We start from the raw sequence: 21,793 nt of genomic DNA, 5'->3' as shown, positions 1-21,793 counted from the left end.
CACTTCAATATTAATGTTTCTTGAATTATTCAAATAAAAATATGGAGCATTGATGTTGTAAAAGGGATGTTAAAATGTATAATATGAAAAATTAAAACCTTCCCAACTTCAGGAGCAGGGGGAGCAATTTAAAGAAATGGTGACATAAAGGAAGTAGAACAGTGTCAAAAAAAATTCTGGTCCATTTTACAATTCAGATAGAAAAATGGAGTTCAAGTTGTTCAGTTTTCAAGATGGACACATAGCAGAACCAGTTCTCTGAGATTTAGAAAAGTAAGCACATTCTCAAAGTCAGAATTAAAAAAAAATTATTCCTAATCTTGCATGGCTTTATCTTGAGGACTAAAAGAGTTTGGAGAACTGGCACAAAGATACAGGTGAGAACTGAGGAAGAGTTGCTGAAAGTGACTTTTTTTGTATCCCCAGGCTAGTTAGTTACTGTTTCTAGCTTAGTTTCCCAGTGTGTATGGTGGATATCGATTGTTTGCCTCACAGAGTGTTGCAGGGATTCATTTTTTTGTTTTAGTCTGAAATGATAGAAAGTGAAGATCAGAACCCAGCCTGCCTGATGCAGATAATGCTTCTTTGCCCGAGAAACATTTCACTCTTTCCAGCTTAACTATCCAAGTTGTGACATACAACAGAGAAGCAAATTCCTTTAAAACTTACAGGAGTATTCTCAGTCCATCAAATGCAGATGTTTTACCCTTTCTGTTGAGAATTTAGGCAATGTGTGCACCTTCAGAGTGATCTGCAGCTGGAATTCTGGTTCTGACCTTTTAGGCTGTTCTTACCTGATGTGAAATGAGTGTGCTCCAGGGACTGAGGGAAGAAATCTGTTGAATGATGGAAGCTTGGTTGGAGTGAAATTTTTTTTTCTGCATTTGTCCTACTGAGTCCTGCTGGTCTATCTGCTTTATCCTCCACTGGGAGCATGGATATCCCATGATGGGATGGCTAGAGGAAGCTGAAAGAAGCATGATTGTTCATAGCCCTCTTAGGCCCAGAGCTCAGGTCCTGCTGCTTTTTGTTGCAGAAAGTTGCTTTAAGCAGTGGTGTTATGAAATGTGGTGCAGATACAGTTACAGACATAGAGTGCTAAGGGTAAGTCCCAATTTGGGCTTCTGTTGGAGAACAGGAGAACTTGCAATGGAGAATTCAGCCAGTTCAGAACCTGAGGTAGGAAATAGGCACATTAGACATGTACGGACAGGTAAGATGAACATTTGGGTATCTTCCAGATGAAGTAGGTAAGCAGCTCAGGAATTACAGTAGGCAGTCCTGACAGCTGCATGATCCAAATCACTGTTGAGGAATTTAGGTTGACTATAAATTCCTCAATCTAAGTTTATGTATGATTAGGTTTACTGAAGGTAATTTGGCAAACGTTTCTGGAAACACTTATTAATTGCTTTTACAATTTCATGTGTGGAGCAAGTAATGATCTGACATCTCCTGCTCTATGCTAGGGAGATACAAGACATAGCACCTGTAGCACCTGCTGACCTTTGTGGTTCTTGGTTTGGAGTGAGCTAGATGCAGAAAGATTTTCACAAGAGATATAAAGTAAAGTAAAATACTATGAAGTTTCTACTCTTGTTTCACCTCGTGCCTGAGCACCTGTTAGCTGCTCTCTGCTCTTTTTTCCTTGGTGTGTGATGCTGACCTGTGTTTCTGGCTTCCAGCCAAACGCTCATGATAGCGTGTGTGAGCCCTTCAGATCGAGACTTCATGGAAACTTTGAACACGTTGAAGTACGCCAACCGGGCACGGAACATCAAGAACAAGGTGATGGTTAATCAGGACAGGGCCAGTCAACAAATAAATGCTTTGCGCAGTGAGATCGCACGGCTACAGATGGAACTCATGGAATACAAATCCGTAAGTTTGTCCTCTTTGGATTTCTTCTGCTTTAAAATGCTTATAATTCCACAGGTTGGTTTTTTTTCCCCTGTTGACTATTTCCACTTCATATTCTAAAAACATTGGAAAAGCAGTCCTGATGTAAACAACACTTAATTCCAGTGATTACCAGATATTTTTAGAAAATGTAGATTATATCCCCAAAAAAGAGATGTCAGCAAATGTCTGTGATATTTACTGATGATGCATGCTGTTTGCTTCCAAGTCAGAAATGACCAAACTACAACTTAGATTGATGTATAAGTGAATGTGTACGATTACTGTGTATTGCTTTTGAAAACTTCCTAGATGGCTAAAACAGTTTGTGTTAAAAATCCAGTCTCAAGTATATAAGGCAAATAGTGATACCTGTTTCTTCCTGAAGTTTATTCAGTATTTTCAGCAATAAAGGTCATTACCAAACAGAATCAGCTTTTGCTCTTCTTGAGCTAGTATTCTGATTTGATAAAGAGTTATCTTTTCATTTTTTAATCTCTTCAAGAACTTGTATTTCAGACTAAAGGGAATTACACAAAACCCAGATGCCAAGGTTTCGGCCCAGACATCAGTCATTTGAAAACTATCCCTTTATCATTGTTTTAAACTCTTTGAGAGATTGTCTTGTGCTATGAGTGTCTGCTTGGCATTCTAAGTCATCTAAAAAGTAGATTGCATTTACTAAGTTAGAATTCTTTTTAAGTGCAGGTCAGCCTTGACTAGTAATAAAATATTTTTACTTTCTTGAAGGGTAAAAGGATTATAGATGAAGAAGGCGTTGAAAGCATCAATGACATGTTCCATGAGAATGCAATGCTGCAAACAGAAAACAACAACCTGCGTGTTAGAATTAAAGCAATGCAAGAGACGATTGATGCTCTTAGAGCCAGAATAACGCAGCTTATGAGTGATCAGGCCAACCAAGTGCTAGCCAGGACAGGTATGCTGTGAATGTGCAAAAACTGCTTCATAAACTCATGAACTCAAATTACTTCCTTGCTTCATTGATCCCTTGAAATGAAATTATGCCTTTTTATTAGCAATGTAGGACCTGCTTTGGCAGGGATAGGCCCCCATATTATTTCTTCTGTTTCTGAAGTCTTTTTTAGAATAATATAAATAGTTTGGTACCTTGATTTGACCATCCATTTAGAAATGTGAACAAGAGGAAACATGAAATAATATTTTTATATAGGAATTATTTGTATGCTTAGCCCCTGTGGTGATTTAACAACCAGACCAAGTTAATTTGACTCCAAATTAAACTCCAGATAAGGAATTTTGATTTAAGCATTATTAAAATGTGCTAATATGTAAAACAAGTTACATATGACGATCACATGAGAGAGGAACAAAAAATGTAACCCAGTTTAAGAAGAAAAGCTATTTTACAAAGAAGTTAAGGTTTACATGTGTAGCCCATGTGATTGTTATCCTTTGCTGGTACCTTGTGCCTAGTAGCTATGTTCAGATGTTTATACTGTTACCACCCTTTCTCAATGTTTCCCTTCCCTCATTCCCCTTTTTCCTCTGTCTTTCAAAGGAGAAGGAAATGAAGAAATTAGCAACATGATTCATAACTATATCAAGGAAATTGAAGATCTCAGGTATTTGCATTATATGTATTTGGACAATTTTTGTTTAAAAAAATAATAGAAGTGTTAGCAATGCTTCAGCTGTTTTCCTGTGTGGGGATTACTTTAGGAGAGTGGTCCTTCAGCTTCTTAGACCACCTGATGTTGCTGTTGGACACAAAAATGTAAAATGTTAGAGATCAAACTGACAATAGAAATGAGAGTAAGATGTTGCCTAAATTATGGTGATAACTTAATATTGTTGTACCAAGGACAGTAAAACTTAGAACAATCCTTTATAACTTTATAACCTCATATAAAAATGACAGCACTGAGAAATTACTTGTTTAAATTTTTTTTTTTTTTTAAAATACTTCCTTTTAAAATTCAAAAACTCTTATAAATATTTTAGATATTTTTATTTATCTATGTCTTGGACATCTACCGTGCAAAAATTATCAGCCCTATCCTCAGTTTACATTAGAGCTTTTGTGTAGCTTTCATATACTATCTGTATTCACAAAGCATGTGTATAGGGGGGTGTGTGTGTTTATATTTATATATATATATATAAGGAAATTAAAGGAATTACTACATTGTATTTTTTAGACTTCACCTTGGTTTGTAGTTTCCTTTTAGACAGAATGTAGTGCATTGAAGTTACAGAGGCAAAAGAGTGTACACCTTATGTACTGGAGATAGTTGTAATTAATGGTCTACAATTCTTCCTTGTTTTGTTTTTTATTAAGAGCAAAATTATTAGAAAGTGAAGCAGTGAATGAAAATCTTCGACGAAACTTGTCAAGAGCCTCATCGAGAGCCACGTACTTTGGTGGACCATCAGCATTTTCTGCTTCTATGCTTTCCTCAGAGAAAGAGACAATGGAAATTCTAGATATAGCCAAGAAAGATCTAGAAAAGCTGAAAAAAAAAGAAAGGAAAAAGAAAAAGAGGTGGTGTATTAATTATAATGCTATTTGTTTTGTCTTTCTTAGTAAAAAGGCCTATTTTTTTAATTACTGGGACTTAAAAAGGCTTTTTGTGTGGATTTGGATCCTAAACTGCTGTTACCTCAAACCCTTTTACATGCTGAAGTTACAATGTTTCTTTTGCATCTTTTCTTCCAGTGAAGTGTGCATTAGTTGTCTCCTTTGTAATGAACTTTTCAATGTAATTATGCACAATGATAAAAGCACAGGTGCTCTCTCTAAATTCTGTTGTTTTTAAAAATTTTTTCTAAAATGCACCTGAAATCTAACAGAAGTTTAAAAAAATTATAAAAATTTTTCAAACTCTTATGTCAAAACTGAAAGAACTTTCTGAAGAAAAGATATTCTGAATAGCTGGGGATTCTTTGGTAGCTGTTGAAATGGCTTCTTTTGCTTTATCTTTTGCTTCTATGAATGTTTTTTTTAATTTGAGGTTTCCTGATTCTCTGCAACATCATGCTTTGCTGGATTTTTTTGCTGTCCAACTTCTCATCTACTAAAATCCTCATAGAGATTGACAGAAATGCCTGTTTAGATAGCAGTTAGCACAGCAAGGCTTTGTGCACTCAGAGACTTTGCATCCATTAGAAATCTCTCAGTTTTAGTTGAAATTTTCCATGCTTCTAATCTGTTACTCTTTTTAATAATGGTCCTTCAGACTTCTACAAGTTCAAAGGAAAGCTATAACAGTTTAAGCTTGAAAAAGTCCAAAGTATAAAGTCTAAAAAGTATAAAGTAGATGAGGATCAGTCATATCTTTAATTTTAGGTCCTGTATCTATGAATCCGTTCACCACACAAATGTCTGTGCTTTTAGAGAGCAGTCATTTTAAGTGCAACTAGATTTTTTTGCATATCATTTTTCAGGAAGCTCTAAGACTTTTAGGGGGATTGTGATAGATTTTGTCTCATTTTTATAGGAACTTGAGGGTGAGATGGAAGTATTGAATAAAATCAGCAGAATGTTCTGTCCTCTCTTCAGCCAAGCACTTCAGTATGCCCTTTAACTATAAATGCAGGAACAAAAAGATTTGATTTTGTACTTCTTAACACATTTTAAAATCAGGCATGCATTTAGCTACATGCTTAGATACAGCCTCAGTTGTTAGGTTGTGTTTTTGTGGTTTGGTTTTGTTTTGGTTTTTTGAAAGCCAGTCATACTTTCTCACACCAAGAAAACAATATTGTGATGGGATGGCCAAGTAATCTGATCCGAAAGTAGGGACTACTTGCCATAAATTATTTTTGAGGTCAGTTTTTAATCCTGGCATTATAGAATTAGAGGGCTATAGAGAAGTTAAAGTTGAAAGAGGCCTCTTGATGGCTTCATCTTAAAGTGGGCCTTGTGTTCTGTAAATTGGGGTCATGCTGTTCAAAGTGCTGCTAAGGTCTGAATCTGTCTACTGGCCTATCTGCAGACTGCTTTGTGATAAATACTTAGGAATTTCTGAGGTGCATGTGTTGGGAGGAAAATCCCTAGATGCTGAGAAATGTTAGAATTTGAGGGATTCTACATTGTCATTCTTGCTATCTGCAGAGTGCTTCTATCCAATTAGTGAAAAGTCTGTGTTAAGGCTCTATCACTGTGAAGTTTTATTCTATTGAAATTTCAGGAATTGGCAGTATGCAGTCCACAGACACTTTGCCATGCAGTTTGATGGGGATTCTTTGTTATAATTCTGTCTTCTGTAGGCATTTAGTTGCATTTACTCTACTATTTCTTTTTAGTGTTTCCCTTCCTTTCAAATGTCTAACTAGCATTTTTCCATTAAAATGGGATTGGTAAGCCTAGCTACTATTTCTGCCCCATCTGCTGCCTTTCTTGGTCTTTTGTTTCCTGGGTATGGGCCAATATGACAAAAGATGCATAATTTTAAATACATACAACTTATTTAAATTGTTGTGAGGTAGCCTGAAGGTCTAAGAGCAGGGTTCTGAATGAGCAGCAGGTATTTAGTGTTATAGATCTGTAGCCTTAATAAGCACCTGTCATGAAGTTTATTGGAAACAGTTTACACAGTTTACTGCAGTTTACACAGCAGTAATATTTTGCCTACTGATTGGATAATCCCACAGTATGACTTAATGTGATTTACTCACTAGAAGCCCCTGAGCAAATCTTCCACATTCCTTTCAGTCAACCTTACATACCTGGTAACCATTTCTGATTGTTTTCTTTTGACTCCCCTAATCTTAATTAAACTAAATTAGTGATGAAAGTTACATGGGGTTCAGCTTGCTAGCTCCTAGCTGACGCCAAAGGAAGGTGGTTGGCAGTATAAGGTAAAAAGGCAGCAAAAGCTCTTGCTCAAAACTTTGCCATAATGGGAAATGAGGAATTTCAGTAGTTGATGAATTTTAAGCCATCTCTATGCTTAAAAATGTCATGAAGATTTTTTTACTGAAAAATCCACATTTATTCAAGAGGAAACAATGCCCGCAGAAATACTAACATTTTGTCCATCTCATTGCTTCTGGTGCATGTTTTTTGTTAATTTATTAAAAAATAACAGGAAATTATTCACATGTACTTTCTGAATCCCAGAAAAATAAGCTGCAGTTTTCTACTTTTTATTTTAAAACATACAACAAAACCCAAACAAAAAATGAGTGTAGTTTGAACATTTTTGTATTAATTATATTCATAATATATTATTTAGAATATTAATAAGTTAACAATTAAAAATTTTTCTAATACAATATGTTATCAGCATATATAAAACTAGTGCCTTGTTTTTTCCTGATATCTTCCTGAGAATATATAACTTTGGGTCAGTGGGAGTATTTGTAATTTTCAGTATTTTACCAGCCAGTTTTAAGTGGAGAAAGAGGAGAAATATTTTTCTAGAATTGAGATATTTTCCTAATCTATTTTTAGGAATATCTTGCAAAGTTAAATATATTGTCTAAAACTTCTTCCTTAGTGTAACCTGAATTTACTTGTTATCAATGGCAAATTAGTTAACCTACACATGCTTCTTTTTTGTTTTCTGTTTACTTTCCAACTGTCCAGGATGTATTGCCTTTTTACTACTTGTTGTCTCTTGATGATATCTTTTAAAATTTCATTTTAAACTCCGCAAGCTCATATATATCATTTTTTTACCTTCTTATCACTTTTGCTTTTCACTGTCTGGTTTGTCCTTCATTGGCTTGGCCTTCCAATACTGTACCTCGTGCTTTTGAAGGCTACAGAAACTTGAGGAAAGCAGTCAAGAAGAAAGAAGGTTGGAATATTTCCCAGGTTTTTAATTACCTGTCATTTCAATTAACTGGTTGTCATACATGAAAAGAAGTTGGGCAGAATTCATAGGTACTTCAGGAGTAGTTAATTTTCAGAATTCTTTCTGGGTTTTCACTTCCAGTTAGTATTTTAACTGGAAGAAATCTCTGTTGTGGAATTGAGGTTGACTCTGGAGTTACACAGGGTTGAGCAAGCTTTTGTGGGGAGGTGGCACCTTTGGGAATTCATGTTGAATTAATTGTTTTCTTTCTTGCATGGCCTAAGAGAAATGAAAGGCAGGAGGAAGGTGCAGTAACACACATAGTATGAAATGTATAGCAGGCAGTATATGACAATAATAACTTTGGCATGTGAGATCAGGAGTGTCTTGGGCCATCACACCTCAGTCAAGTCTGCTGCTTTGGTTTCTGAAAACATGTGACAAAAGCCTTTATCATTCCTCCCATTCTGTTTTAGCCAAGCCAGTAGATGAATAGTCATTCATAGAGAGGAGTTAAGCTGAGAACTCTAAAAAGAGAACTAAATTATGATTAAAAATGAAATAAAAGGAGTTTTTATTTTTCTGCTGTCTACTTCGATCTAAAAAAGCCACCCACTGAATTGATGCAGATGATGTGAAACCACAGACCAGTAGCACACATATTAAGCAGTGCAGTTCTGCCTGGGAGAGCTGCTGGTTCTCCTCCTTCCTGTCTCCCCTCTTTCTCTGGCAGAGCACAAATCCTCTGTAGTGGTTAGTTCTGTACTACTAGAAGGGAAACTGGGGATTGCCTCAATTTGCATGAGGATTGCAGCTAAGATCCATTATCTTCTAGGTTTAACAACCAACACAGAACATGTTCTGGTTTGCGGGAGATGAGAATTGATTGAAATGAGATTGTGTGACACAATGTTCCCTGATAGGCATTTTTTTGTGTACAAATCTGGTTAGATTTTTAAATTCCAGCATCCCCAGCTGCTGCATGGATTCAGATGATCTAAGCAAAAGCTTTCTGCTTTGTGCATGGTCAGCTCATAACTGGTAATGAGTGGGGCAGAAGAGAATCAGTTAGCATTGAACAGATTAAAAGGTAATACAGCAGAAAATCACATGTACACAGCACTGTGCTACTCAACAGGCCCTTTTTAGATTCGAGCTCTGTTTTAAAGGTGTCACCAAATCATAGTGTCTCAAATCTACTGTATATTTCTTGTCCCTGCATTGAGAATTGGATTGGCCCAAGAGTTTGATCTTGAAGCTGAGCTCCTCTTGGTATCAGTGGAGGAGGATGTGCATTTCCAGTTTCTGTGGCTGATCAGTGACAGCACAACTTGCCAAACTTTTGTGCAGCTGATGTTCGTTGAGGTGGATTCCACACTATGCAGTCCTAACCACATTTTTTCATTATTACCCCCATGGTGTCTAGCTCTATTCTGTCACAACTTCCCATCCATTGGAGCTTTGGGTTTTGTAGCACTAGAGGGACTGATACCTGGTCAGGGACAATTTGCAGAGTGCCACTGATTTTTTGTTTTATATTTTCATGTGGTGTCTTAAATGTGCACTTAAAAATGTTAAAACTTGCCCTAATGAGTAACACACCAAACATTTAGAACTAAACAAAAAAAAACCTGCTGTAAACCCTATTTATTGTTGTATCAGTGTTTTGAGCATTCACTTTATGTCAAAGTAGATAACTAATCAAAAGAGTGATTATAGTACAATAAATTAGGATATTGTTTAAGGTTTATACATAAATGTTAAGACTATTCTAAGTAGAGTAGGCTCTGTTATAGCTTGAAAGTGTAGGAATACCTGTAATGTACATTATGCTTGTACACAATCTTATTTTATTGTTTTGTAAAAGCTACTCTGGGTACACTGCAACTTCCATGCAAAATGAGTACTGCTGTAGTATATGGAGATGTATATTCTGATTGTCCCAGTTGTGCAGGATGCTAGAACAATGTGCTAATCATTGCTATTACCTTGCAAACCAAGATTAAGAGTAATTAGGCATTATTTTATTATCTGCAGAAGTTTGGAAGTTGTGTTTTACCCATGCCCAACACCTGTATGTTTTTCTAACTACACTTTGTTTTTCATCTTTATTTGGAATTACAACTTACTGGTTTGGGGGATGGAAAACAACTGCCATTTCAGTTTGTGAATAATTTGTGTCTGCCTCTTCTACTAGTGTTAAGGAGGATAACACAGACAACGAGCAGGAGAAAAGAGATGAAAAAGGCACTTCCGAGAGAGAGAATAATGAATTGGAGGGAGTAAGTATTTATAAATGTTTGGTTTATTTGTTCATTGTCTGTTTAAAGATTTACAAGGTTATAGAAAGAAAATGAGGAGTGTGCTAGGTGAATACTGCAGCTTTGCAGTGATAGTCAAAAATGACTTAGGCATGGAAAAGTGTGGAGTGCTTTAGTGTCTGTATGTTTTGTAGGAGGAAATTCAAGAAGTCAGTGATCATGATGATGAAGAAGAGGAAGATGATGAGGATGAAGATGATATGGAAGTTGTTGAAAGCTCAGATGAATCAGATTCTGACTCTGATGAAAAAGGTGATGTCAGTGCAACGTTCTGTAGTTTTGCAAATAATATCTGTCAAACCTCAGGTCTTGGTAGGCAAGAAAGTGTTGTCAACTGTCTGTGTGTAATTCTCTGTGAAGAGCATGTTCTGTGAGTTACTGTTTTTGGTTATGGTGCTAAAACATGTAATAGAGAGCTGATCAAGTGTCCTTGTATGGGTTTTGAAATTGACCAGAGGCCAGGTTCACTGTGATTTGTGTGGAATCCTCCCATGCACAATATGTATTTACAGTGACCCTCAGATTGCAAGGATTATCTGTGTTCATGTGGTCCTTGCTTTACTTTAACAGAAATCTTTCTATTTTAGAAAATTATCAAGCTGACTTGGCAAATATCACCTGTGAAATAGCCATTAAGCAGAAGCTGATAGATGAGCTGGAAAACAGCCAGCGAAGGCTGCAAACACTGAAAAAACAGTATGAAGAGAAACTAATGATGCTACAACATAAAATTCGAGACACACAGCTCGAAAGAGATCAAGTTCTTCAAAACTTGGGTAAGAAGTACAAAATCATTGATCTTGTATAAGCTGTTGAACCATTTTCTACTTGTCTTATTTTCCTTTTCAAATTTGATAAGAAATTGCAGAAGACAGAAGGATGTTTTGTACCCATAATGCCAGTGAATGATTCTTTAATCATTCTAGTTTCTATCAGAATTGAGGGAAGAATTTTTTGAAATGCATTGCTACTGACAGGTATTTGATTTGGGTCAATAAGCATTTTCAGTTTTCTAAGAGCTCTCATAATCCTGGGGATAGTTCCTGATTAAAAGATTTTTTCGTGTTCTTTCCTCCCCACTTTATTTTTATTTGCCTGAGAATAAGAACAAGGATCAGTGAAACACACCTTTCAGAGGTGTTTACTGACCAAACCTTTTTGAATATGTATTAGTATTGAGATGACAAACTACCTATGACTCAAGAGTCCCAAGCCACAAATAACTGCACTTTAGGAGTGCTGTGGAAAGTATTTTGTTTGTTTTTCTTTTTTAAACATATATATGCTTTATGATTATACACTGTCTAAGCTCTTTGCTGTTCCCCTGTTATTCCTTAGCCCTTCCCTTGTTGATCAGTGTCAGAAGAGGAATACTAGGCTTGATGACTTTTAGAAGTGTTGTTATATTCCTGTGCACATATGTGTGAATGTGTGTATTTGTGCTTTCAGGTGCTCAGATTTGTTGCAAAGAAGTCAGAGGAAATCTGACCTCTTTGATCTCTTATCCCAGAATGCATACACGGTGGGAAATTCAAAGCAGTGCAGGGGGCAAGAACTAGAGAAAAATTAGGTTGTTTTAAATGCTATAGCAGTGCTAGAGCAGAGGAAGTAGTTAGCTACTGTGGCTGGCAAAGTAAAAGTACTCTGAACAAAAGCAGATTAAGAATTCCCTTTTACTCTAGGTTCTGTAGAGACCTATTCAGAAGAGAAGGCAAAAAAAATCAAGTCAGAATATGAAAAGAAACTCCAAGCCATGAATAAAGAACTGCAGAGACTTCAAACAGCTCAAAAGGAACATGCACGTTTGCTTAAAAATCAGTCTCAATATGAAAAGCAGCTGAAGAAACTGCAGCAGGAGGTGACAGAGATGAAGAAAACCAAGGTATATTTCAGTAAATGGAAGTGTTGCACAATGAATGTTTACTGAAAATTAGGTTGAAATCTCCTGTGCATCCATCTGTCTGATAACTCTGTTCTTGCTGTTATCTGCTTGAAAGTCTGAAAATAGAAGAGATGCAAGCATCAGGCTGTTCCTGGGGGAGAGGGGAAGCTTTAGGTTTAATGAACAGAAATTAAGTTATCAAACATTCATAAGCTTGCACAGCTTATTAGCTGTTATTCAGCACTGAGTGAAGACGACATTAGATGGAAGACATAAATGGCTAAAAGCATGCAATATAGGAAAATGGCAATTTGAAGAGAAAACTCTCTATGGTTGGGGGCAGGGAGCAGCACTTGAGTGTGAACAGCTTTTCTAAGTGATGATTTCTTTACAGGTTCGCTTGATGAAACAAATGAAAGAAGAGCAGGAGAAAGCTAGAATGACTGAATCTAGAAGAAACAGAGAGATTGCACAGCTTAAAAAGGAGCAACGCAAACGAGAGGTGATTTGAAGATAAAGAACTTTCATTTGGAATAAGCACATGCCATCACTATGTGCCTCTGCTTGTGCCTCACAGGCACACAGTGAGTATATGCATTCACTGAGGCAGGCATGTACCTGTGTATTTTCACCATGAAAATGCACAAGATTTGGTTTCACTTCCATGCAAACACAGTTCCTAGCTTCAGGTGATAAGTCTTCTATGTCGTGTTGTGCTTATGGAGTATGTATATCAATTTTATCAGTGAATTAGTGGTTAGTAAATCTTCAAAAATTATTACTACCACCTTACTTGTTTGGAATTATTGTTTTTGATAGAATTTATACAGTGAAACATTTGGTTTTGTTCTGCATTAGGAAGATCAAGAAATAATCATGACTTGAGACTTAATGTCACAGCAATTTTGCAGACTTGTATTAATCTGTAGAGGTCTCTTTTTTTGTTTATACAATGCAGTCCTTGTAAGAGGGAATGGAAAAAATATCATGTGCTATTTCTATTTTTTTAACAGCATCAGCTCAAGCTTCTGGAAGCTCAGAAAAGAAACCAAGAAGTTATCTTACGTCGCAAAACTGAAGAGGTACTGTGGTAAAACAGCAATGCATCTTTGAAAACAGAATGATGTTGTATTGCTGAAACTTAGAACTCAGTTTTGGGAGAGTTACATGTGTCTTTGCACTGTTTCAGGTCACGGCCCTTCGTCGGCAAGTCAGGCCTCTGTCTGATAAAGTGGCAGGAAAAGTGAGTCGGAAGCTGAGCCTGCCTGAGCATTCCACACAGGAAGCAAGTTCTAGTGTGTCAGGAGAGCATGATGGCTCCAGAACAGCAGCCCAGCAGAAGATGAGAATTCCTGTTGCAAGGGTTCAAGCATTATCTGTAACTGCAACAAATGGAACAGGGTAAGCGTTAAAACTTGTTAGGACTCTCTTACAAGAACTGAAATTTGTGTGGACTTTCTAGCAGGTGCTGTTGCAGGTGCTGTTAGTTGTCAAACTGTTATCATGTAATGCTCATAAAATGGGCATTTTAGAATTATCAAATGCAATTTCAGTTTTCTGGGTTTAAGACGATAATATAATAATAAATGGCATTAAATGGCAAGTTACATAAACTGGATTTTGAAATCTTGAGGGGTTTTAAATCTGCTCTTCAGGAGAAATTACCTTGGTGGTCCAATGCCAGCAGTGTTAAGTTCATAGAGAAACTTGCTGGAAAATGCAGCTCAGTGTATCAGGTTTATTTGTGCTTTTCCACTATGATTTGAAGCAGATCTCCTTGTTAAATAGGGAACAACACCTACATGGCATTTAAACTCAAGAGTGTGTCATGAAAGATGCTGCAGTGTTTGAAACCTGTTTTTCAAGTGCAGCATGTAGAGTAGAGTTTGGGCCTGTTTGGTGCTGTGGAAACCTACAACAACTTCTGCATGACATCTTTAAGTTGTTTGTGAAAAATATTCCAGCCTGATCCTTTCCACATTTGAATTTGTCACTGAACTACTTCAGACTTAGCTGTGTATTTCTCTTGAACGTGCCACAGGAGGAAGTACCAGCGGAAAGCAGTGACGAGCAGGGTTTACTCCTCGAGGGCAGCCAGGATGAAGTGGCAGCTGCTGGAACGCAGAGTGACTGACATTATTATGCAGAGGATGACTATTTCCAACATGGAGGCAGATATGAACAGGCTGCTTACGGTGGGTGATGTGCTGTGCACTGTTGGCTGCATCATTGTATTAAATAGGGAGCACTGCAAGTATGTTTGCTGTCAATTAACTGCTGTTATGGCAGCATTGGCAAAGTGGGTGGAATCTACTGTAGTCAGTGAAGACACTTTTGGCTCCAGTAAACATTTGAACAATGGGGTTGCTGTGCTTAGTAAGAACTAAGAAGCACGTTAATGGCCTCATGTGTAAATAGATTGCTGTATTTACTGGTGTAACTTCTTCCCATGGAAATGATGATATGTTAGTTAAACTGTAGCAAACGAAGGAAAACAAAAAGGCACTTCAGTGTTCTAAGGGCTTACTAATTCCTTTTTCTGTAATATTATGTCTTTGTGGAAAACAGCAACGTGAAGAACTCACTAAAAGAAGAGATAAGCTTTCAAAGAAGAGGGAGAAGCTCATCAAGGGTGGAGGTGGCGGTGAAGCAGATAGAAATGTCCAAAACATAAATGAGGAGATGGAATCAGTAACTGCAAACATAGACTACATCAACGACAGCATTTCTGACTGCCAAGCAAACATCATGCAAATGGAAGAAGCAAAGGTAGGTCAAATATTGCAAAAATGGTAAAGTGGGGACAGGAAAACACAACTGTGTTAGCACTGAAAATGTTCTCATTTAGAAATTAGTTTTTGTTTGTCTGTGTAATTGTTGAGCCAGGAAGTGAAAATTGGTGAAAACTTGTATATGAAGTTTGAGATGAAGACTTACACAATTGATACCTGAGTTTTAGTGTCAGTAGTGTAATGCCAGTTAAGATTGCAAAGCATTTAAATGTCAAAGCTGATGCTTTCTATGATGCTGGCAATAACTTCTTTTAATTCTTGGGGCTTTTTCACAATCTGACTGGGTTTATTCTTGCACACATAGGAAGAAGGAGAGACCTTGGATGTAACAGCAGTGATTAATGCTTGCACTTTGACAGAAGCTCGATATTTGCTTGATCACTTCCTTATGATGGGCATCAATAAGGTAATGTGTTAAGTGAAGTGTGTGTGTGCTGGGACCATGGCATGTGCCAGGAGCAGATATGTTGTACTGACATAAAGACATGATTAATGTGTGTTAAACAAAGCAAAGCTGGTCAGCATTACTGAGTCATGCTGATTCTCAATGTGAAGGCCCTTGAAATCTGTTGTCCTCTTCAACTTATCGCCTGTTTCTCAACCCCCAGTAGAGCCTTCTTCACTGTATTAATTAGCTCATGTTGTTCTTACAAGAGCACTTTTTGTAATCAAATAAATCTGGGTGTTTTTCAACAAACTGCTAAAGAAAGCTTGAGATCTTTCTTTAAAAAGACTGGCTCAGCCACCTTTGTACAAATATGAACCTCAAAAAATTTAATATGTTGATGCATGACATACTTCAGTCTGAGTAGAGCCACAGGGATTCTTCTGAAGGTGTTGGGAAAATATGTGTTCTCTCATATTTTCAAAATAAGTATTTGGTAGTTTATAACCCTGTGCACATATGTATCTGTACTCTTGTTGCTGCTTTTCATTCTGTCTCATTGAGTCAAATGGAAAATTTCAATGATACTGAAAATGTCTTTGAGTCAGCCCCCCTGACCAGTTCTCTGGAGTTTCTTTTGCATTTTTGATTCGTCACTATGCAGGTAATCCAAAAAGTTTGTGGGAAAAAAAGGGTAAAAGAAAGTTCCCACAGTCACATTGGCCTCTGGAAATTTCAGTCTTCTAATATTTTTTCAGCCCTTGGATGTGTTTGAATGGTTCTTGTAACAGAGTTAATGTGAGAAAAGTGCCTCTGACTCACTCTGTTAACAGTTTCTCTTTATTATGATTAAAAGCTCCATTATGTAAAGGCTTCTATCATCTTTTTGTTTAGTAATTATCACATAGAAAAGGGCTTTTTTTTTTTTTTTTTGCAAAATTGGTCATGCCTACTGTCTATTCTATTGTTTGTTTTCACCTGCAGAATGTGTCTATTGATATGTACCTTTAGTTCAGTCAAAATTTAGGATGTAAATTCATAGGGCTACACTTTTACTCCAGCACTAGCACTCAAAGTCTGCTGTTGCCCTACAGGCCTTTGAGTAGATGTGTTGTACCTTCATTTTTCAATACTGCTTATTTTGGAATTCGGAAATCTGTTTGGAAACCATTCCATAAATTATCTTTGGCTGTATTTTCTACAGCTAAAAAATTCCCACAAATTTGCAGATCTAGGGAAGTTCTCTTAAAATGAATTCTGTCATAATTTGGGCCATAAGATCTTTCATTAGAAGCTGAAAGTTCACTCAGTGATTGGGTAGGAAAAATTACAGTTCTGTGTCCCACCCTGTCCCCCTTCCACCTGCCCCTGTTCCTTATCATAGAGCACCATAGGTAATAATTTTTTAAAAAGTAGTTATTTGGGAAAAGTGGAGGTGTTGATCTTTCAGATGCTTGCTACTCTTAAAAAATGCAAAGACTCTGAATTGCACTTGGGAGTCATGTCCCACTTAGCCACTAGATGCATATTTGCAAGGCAGTCTGAGGAATGCAAGTTAAAGGAATGCTTAATGAGTGCCTTTAAAAGGTAAAGGAAAGAAAAAGACCCTTTGTTGACACCTGATCTTCAGGATGTGAGAAGGCACCTGCAATGTACACATTTTTTGTGTTTGTAGCTTTTAAAAAATTTTGACAATTTTCATTTTGTAAAACAAGGGTTGTAATAAAACATATGTTATCTTTCTTTCTCTTAGGGTCTCCAAGCAGCTCAGAAAGAAGCTCAGATCAAAGTTCTTGAGGGACGCCTTAAGCAGACAGAAATTACTAGTGCTACTCAAAACCAACTGCTGTTTCATATGCTAAAAGAAAAAGCTGAATTAAATCCTGAACTTGATGCTTTTCTGGGTCATGCTTTGCAAGGTAGCTTTTTCATTTTGTTTTCTGAATAGTCAGCTGCATGTCATGTTTGCCTTTTGTGCATGCTGTACTGGGCATTCTAGACTATTTCCTTTCTGAATAGATGCTGTACTGTAACATCTTATACTTCACAATTGACATGCATGTATGGCATTTTTAAGTAGACCCTCTCAGCAGTGAAATGTAGAAACCAAAATTTTCTTATTATTGCAATTTTTTTAAAATTCAAATAATCTGCTTGTTATTTTTACAATCTGGAATTGTTTTAACTTCTGAATGGGAAGTTCAAAAATTCAATCCCATTCAGTCATCATATGCTAGGGATTTTGGATTGGCATTTTATGTCGTTACGGCATCTATTCTACTTCTCATGAGATTATACTAAGAAAAATTTAGAATACATTTGGGTACTTTTGTTTTATTTCTTTTTATAAATGGATATGTTTTGATTGGAATGTTGCTTTTTTTTCCTTGTTGCTGTATTTACACAGACCTAGATAGCATACCACTGGGTAAGTATGTTTAGCTTTCTGTGTACTGTACAGCTGCATGAGTTACTAATTCATTCATGTTCACTAACTGATGCATCTTAGAATTTGTGAGTGTGTGAAATTTGCATGAACTGTTCTGTAAATGTACTCATTATCATGAGCTTAAAGAGCATTTCTTCCTTTCTGAAACCACCCCTAGCTCTCGTGGTAATAGCCCTTGTGGTAGTTAAAAGTGAAGACAGTAAGCAGAGCTGTATTTCAAATTTATAACTTGGTGCTTGCAAGCCCAAAGTATGTTCAGACTACATAAAACTATTTTGTGATATACTACTGTTGTAACAAATTCTGCTTATCTTTTTAGCTTTGAAAAAAAGGCAATTCTTAATTAGCAGGTCACTTTTAACCTTTTGCAACTAGCTCATTTTGTAATGTAAATATTGTACAGAATGCAGGATTATTTCCCACTTTTTCAATTGGGTTTAAGTTACTGACTTCACTGATTTTGAGATAAGTCTCTTGTTGCTGTTGCTTTAGAGTTATTCCCAAATGAATTAAGCTTATTTTCTTCCCTCCAAAGAATTGGCTATATTTGGAACTTGAGAAAAATAATCCTGTTACCAGTGATAATTCCTTTTGTGTTGTCTTGTGCTACTTTTAATCACATTTTGCTGTCCTGTGCTAGTTTGCACAGCGTTTCAAAGCACAAAACTACATGGAAGTGTATAGATCATAATGTAGAGATGGTGAGAACTTGACCAGTTTCCTGTCAGGTGACACCTGAAGATCTGTGTCAGGGGATCTTGCTACATGCAGCCAGTTATTTATTCAGGAACCTCAGTGGTTTGTAGCATCACAGTCTCTCTAAAACAGGCCTTTAATGTGTGTGCATGTTCACCCCTGTTGGAGCATTGTTTCTCCTGACAGCATTGCATTTTCTTTAGCTCTGGACAAGCTTTTACTTATTAACAACATCTGAAGCAATGAAAAGCCACTTGCTAAATGTATTGAAACAGTAGCTCTGTAATCAAATTTTTCATAGAGTGTTATCTCATTAAAGAAGCTTTTTAACACTTTGCAAACATGACCTGAGGCTTTTAGAGTATCTAAGCCACTCAGGACTCTGCTAACACTTTATAGGAAGGAAATGCAGCTGAATATGCTGCACTAACCTAGGTCCAAGACTTGGTAGTCTGTGTTTTGTGGATCACTAGTGAACCAAAGCTTTTAGCTGCAGGGAGTTCAGACACCACTGTAGTGAGGCTTTGCTGCTGGGATTGCTGGCTGGTTCGCAGGGATGCTGTTGGTGCAGGGCCTGACAGCTCCTGCAGGTAGAAGTGTGGGTGGCAGCAGATCCTGAGATCAATCTCACCTGGATACCTGACATCTCAGTGGTAGAGCACAGAGAGCCCTATCCAAGCAAAGGGATTGCACTTCCATGGTATTTGTGATTCGCCTTCTTGATGCCTACTTTCAGATCCACCATCTTCAAAAGTTCTGATCCATTTGAATACACTTGGCTCAGAAAAGCTTGAACATTCCCCAGTGTAGTTGTGCACTTACATTCATCTGTAGACAAGAAGTAGTTTCAGTCTGCAGAAAAAGTACATCACAGGCTCAGGTTTTGGCTTGAATGGACATTCAGTGCACATCCACCTTGGTGGATGAACCAGCTGCCCTTCACTATCCCATCTGCTCTTGTGAAGAGTTAAAATGTCCATGAAATTGAGTTTTGAATGTTGCTGAAGTGACTCCTTTTTGAGGATTTGTGGAAGCTGCTTTTACTTCCCACCTGTGATATATGGACATTAATGGATGTGGGTCACAATGATCTATGTGCAGATTTTGAGAGGGCTGGTCAAATGTCATTTCCTCTGGGTGAACTGTGCTGGTGTATGGCTTTATTCTGGTATCATCCAGTTGCCACTGCATGAGGATGAAGATGAATAATTAGAAAATTCTCCACCAGTTCTGCAAGCAGTGGTTTGCTAGCAGCTATCCCTGCAAATATGACTGTCTTTACTAACTTCATTTCTCCTTTCCTCTCTTCTCACTCTGACAGAATCTTGCTCTTTCTGTCTTTTTGTTGATTCTGCACACTGGTTTCTCTCCTGGGGCTTTGGGCAGTCTTGCTGTGTTGAATTGCAGGCAAACTGAAGATACTCATCAGGTCACATGAGAGTGAGCCTACAAATAAAATCCCACCTTTTGTGGTCATTCCACACTTTCTACTTAGTTACTTGTAAAAAGAGATCGGAAGTTCTTTATGAGTAGAGGATGAAGTAACATAATTCTAATACGAATCTTATCTTTTTTTCAAATGCATTTATTTTAGGCATGCTGCTTTTGTCTTACTGAAAGGAGCAGTATTCTAAATCCCCACTTTTGCAGAAAGCATACAATAATAGCAACACTAATGACAATAAGAAGTATTGAAAGATTTTAATCTGGCCTCAGATCCATGATGGAGCAAAAAGAAACCGGAAAATTCACAGTGCTATTCCTGTGACCCTGCTTTTTAAAGAATATTGTTGTATTTCTGATAATTAAGTTTACATTGTTAAAATTAATTAAGCAGTAATTAATTGGGTAACTCTGAAGTGCATTATTGGCGTTGGTTCTAGGTTGATGGTTTAACTTTTTCAGGGAAAATGTTTAGATGCAGCATACACAAATGGCAGTATTTTCCTTCTCTTTTTTCCATTCTTTCTCAAAATTCAGCTGAAAGCTGCATGTCTTTCCTTCCTCTCTCCAAAGCATGAACTTTAAAGATATATACATGGACAAACCTGTTTCACTATGGGTTACAAATATATTTGTTCTATGCATTGCAAATGGTATCTGCTTTTTGACAGAAATTAAGTAAAGAAACTCAGTGTCTCTTCTAGTAAAGAGGAGATGTTATGGAATGTCATGACAAGGTTATTTAATCCTTAATATTTCACGAGTATGTTCAAAAATAAGGGACTTTGTTTGCAAAAATATGTTATCTGTATCCTTGATCTATGTCTAAAATGTATTATTAGAATAACACACAATCCAGGAGATTTGCTTTCCCAGCAGTTTGGAACTGATTGTACATGTGCCCTTGACTCATTGTGTCAGCTTAATGTTTTGCACCATTTGCATGCAGAAGTGTTACTCAGATGTTTGACAGTGTTAGTGTGTGGCATGCATGCTGGTTTTGTCTTCTGTGGACAGGTTTGTGCACCCATTTTTGCTTCAGGAACATTTCTACTGAGCAGCTTCCTTTAGAAATTAATCTCTTTTAGGAAGCCATTCTAAAGTATTAAGTGGTAGCAACATCCTCTTTTGAAATGAATCCTTATATACTAATAAAGTGCTTGCTTCTTGTCAGCTCAAAAGCTTGGTGGCATTCTGTATCAGAGGAGGCTGAGCCTCGGCTCACTAGCTAGTTAAAAATATCATTTTCTTTTTCCTTATAGCCAGGCTGATTCTGTCTTGGAGCAAGAAGATGAAAAAAAAGAGGAGAGAGACATTCTTACTGTCCAGTGATTTACATCCCATATTTTCCATGTCTTGCAGATAATTTTCTTTGCTTTATCTGCTCTCTTACAGATTTCCTTTTAGAATTTCTATCTATTTCTATTTTTTATATCATCTCTGTTGCTCTGCTACAGTAGACAGAGGACCATGTTTGGCACAGTATACCTAGATGTATGATGTATTTAGATTGTATGAAAAGAATTACTTTAGGTGTAAGGAAAATTCAGTGGGGCTGGATAGAAAACAGTCAAGAAATTTTGAAAATCCCTGTTTTTTTGTACTCTGTTCATCTACATTCAACATTGTCTGAGTTACTTTGTATAGCACTTAAAGCCTTCATATCCTGTTGTAGAGGAACAGACTAATGTTATTCTTCTGGAAATTTTCTAGAAAATTTGGAAGATAGTACTGATGAGGATGCCCCATTACATAGTCCTGGAACAGAAGGCAGGTGAGGAAATCTTTGTTACTACTGATTCTAGAAAAATTACTGTAATTTCCTCCTTTTGTAATGCAGAATCCTGTATCCTTTTGAAAGTATCTCTAACATTTTCATTATACTTTGCCCACGATTTCAGTAGAAAGAAGAATAAAATAAAAATACACATCTGCAAATCTGCAAAAAGTATGACTTCCTAACTGTGATGCAATTTTTCTTTTAGTACATTAACTTCAGATCTCTTGAAGCTTTGTGGTGAAGTCAAGCCCAAAAGCAAGGTAGGATTTTCAGTGATAATGATGATGATAATTCTTCTACATGTCTTCTAAGTGATTCTATAATAATTCATAGTTTAATGCTACCTTCTGGAGAATGCCC

General features: G+C 36.9%; 1 protein-coding gene across 9 annotated transcripts in view; it reads left to right on the top strand.

Moving 5' to 3' along the window:
- The window catches only part of KIF21A (kinesin family member 21A), an 88,214-nt gene that overhangs the window by 43,424 nt on the left and 22,997 nt on the right, over positions 1-21,793 (top strand). For 4 of the 9 annotated variants that reach the window (XM_074540028.1, XM_074540025.1, XM_074540032.1 and 1 more), the window contains exons 8-26: positions 1,686-1,881; positions 2,650-2,839; positions 3,443-3,506; positions 4,223-4,426; positions 7,650-7,688; positions 9,883-9,967; positions 10,141-10,258; positions 10,594-10,782; positions 11,689-11,888; positions 12,283-12,390; positions 12,902-12,970; positions 13,078-13,289; positions 13,930-14,083; positions 14,457-14,657; positions 14,985-15,086; positions 16,819-16,984; positions 17,473-17,493; positions 21,367-21,427; positions 21,639-21,693. In XM_074540028.1, coding sequence (XP_074396129.1) covers positions 1,686-1,881; positions 2,650-2,839; positions 3,443-3,506; positions 4,223-4,426; positions 7,650-7,688; positions 9,883-9,967; positions 10,141-10,258; positions 10,594-10,782; positions 11,689-11,888; positions 12,283-12,390; positions 12,902-12,970; positions 13,078-13,289; positions 13,930-14,083; positions 14,457-14,657; positions 14,985-15,086; positions 16,819-16,984; positions 17,473-17,493; positions 21,367-21,427; positions 21,639-21,693 — 2,434 coding nt within the window. The remainder of the gene's footprint in view (positions 1-1,685; positions 1,882-2,649; positions 2,840-3,442; positions 3,507-4,222; positions 4,427-7,649; positions 7,689-9,882; positions 9,968-10,140; positions 10,259-10,593; positions 10,783-11,688; positions 11,889-12,282; positions 12,391-12,901; positions 12,971-13,077; positions 13,290-13,929; positions 14,084-14,456; positions 14,658-14,984; positions 15,087-16,818; positions 16,985-17,472; positions 17,494-21,366; positions 21,428-21,638; positions 21,694-21,793) is intronic. The other 5 variants (XM_074540027.1, XM_074540034.1, XM_074540029.1 and 2 more) reach the window with 3 other exon arrangements.

The sequence above is a fragment of the Zonotrichia albicollis genome, chromosome 4, assembly GCF_047830755.1.
Source record: "Zonotrichia albicollis isolate bZonAlb1 chromosome 4, bZonAlb1.hap1, whole genome shotgun sequence".
NCBI lineage: Eukaryota > Metazoa > Chordata > Aves > Passeriformes > Passerellidae > Zonotrichia > Zonotrichia albicollis.
The sequence above is the reverse complement of the archived record's forward strand: the minus strand, read 5'-3'. Positions and strand labels throughout refer to the sequence as shown.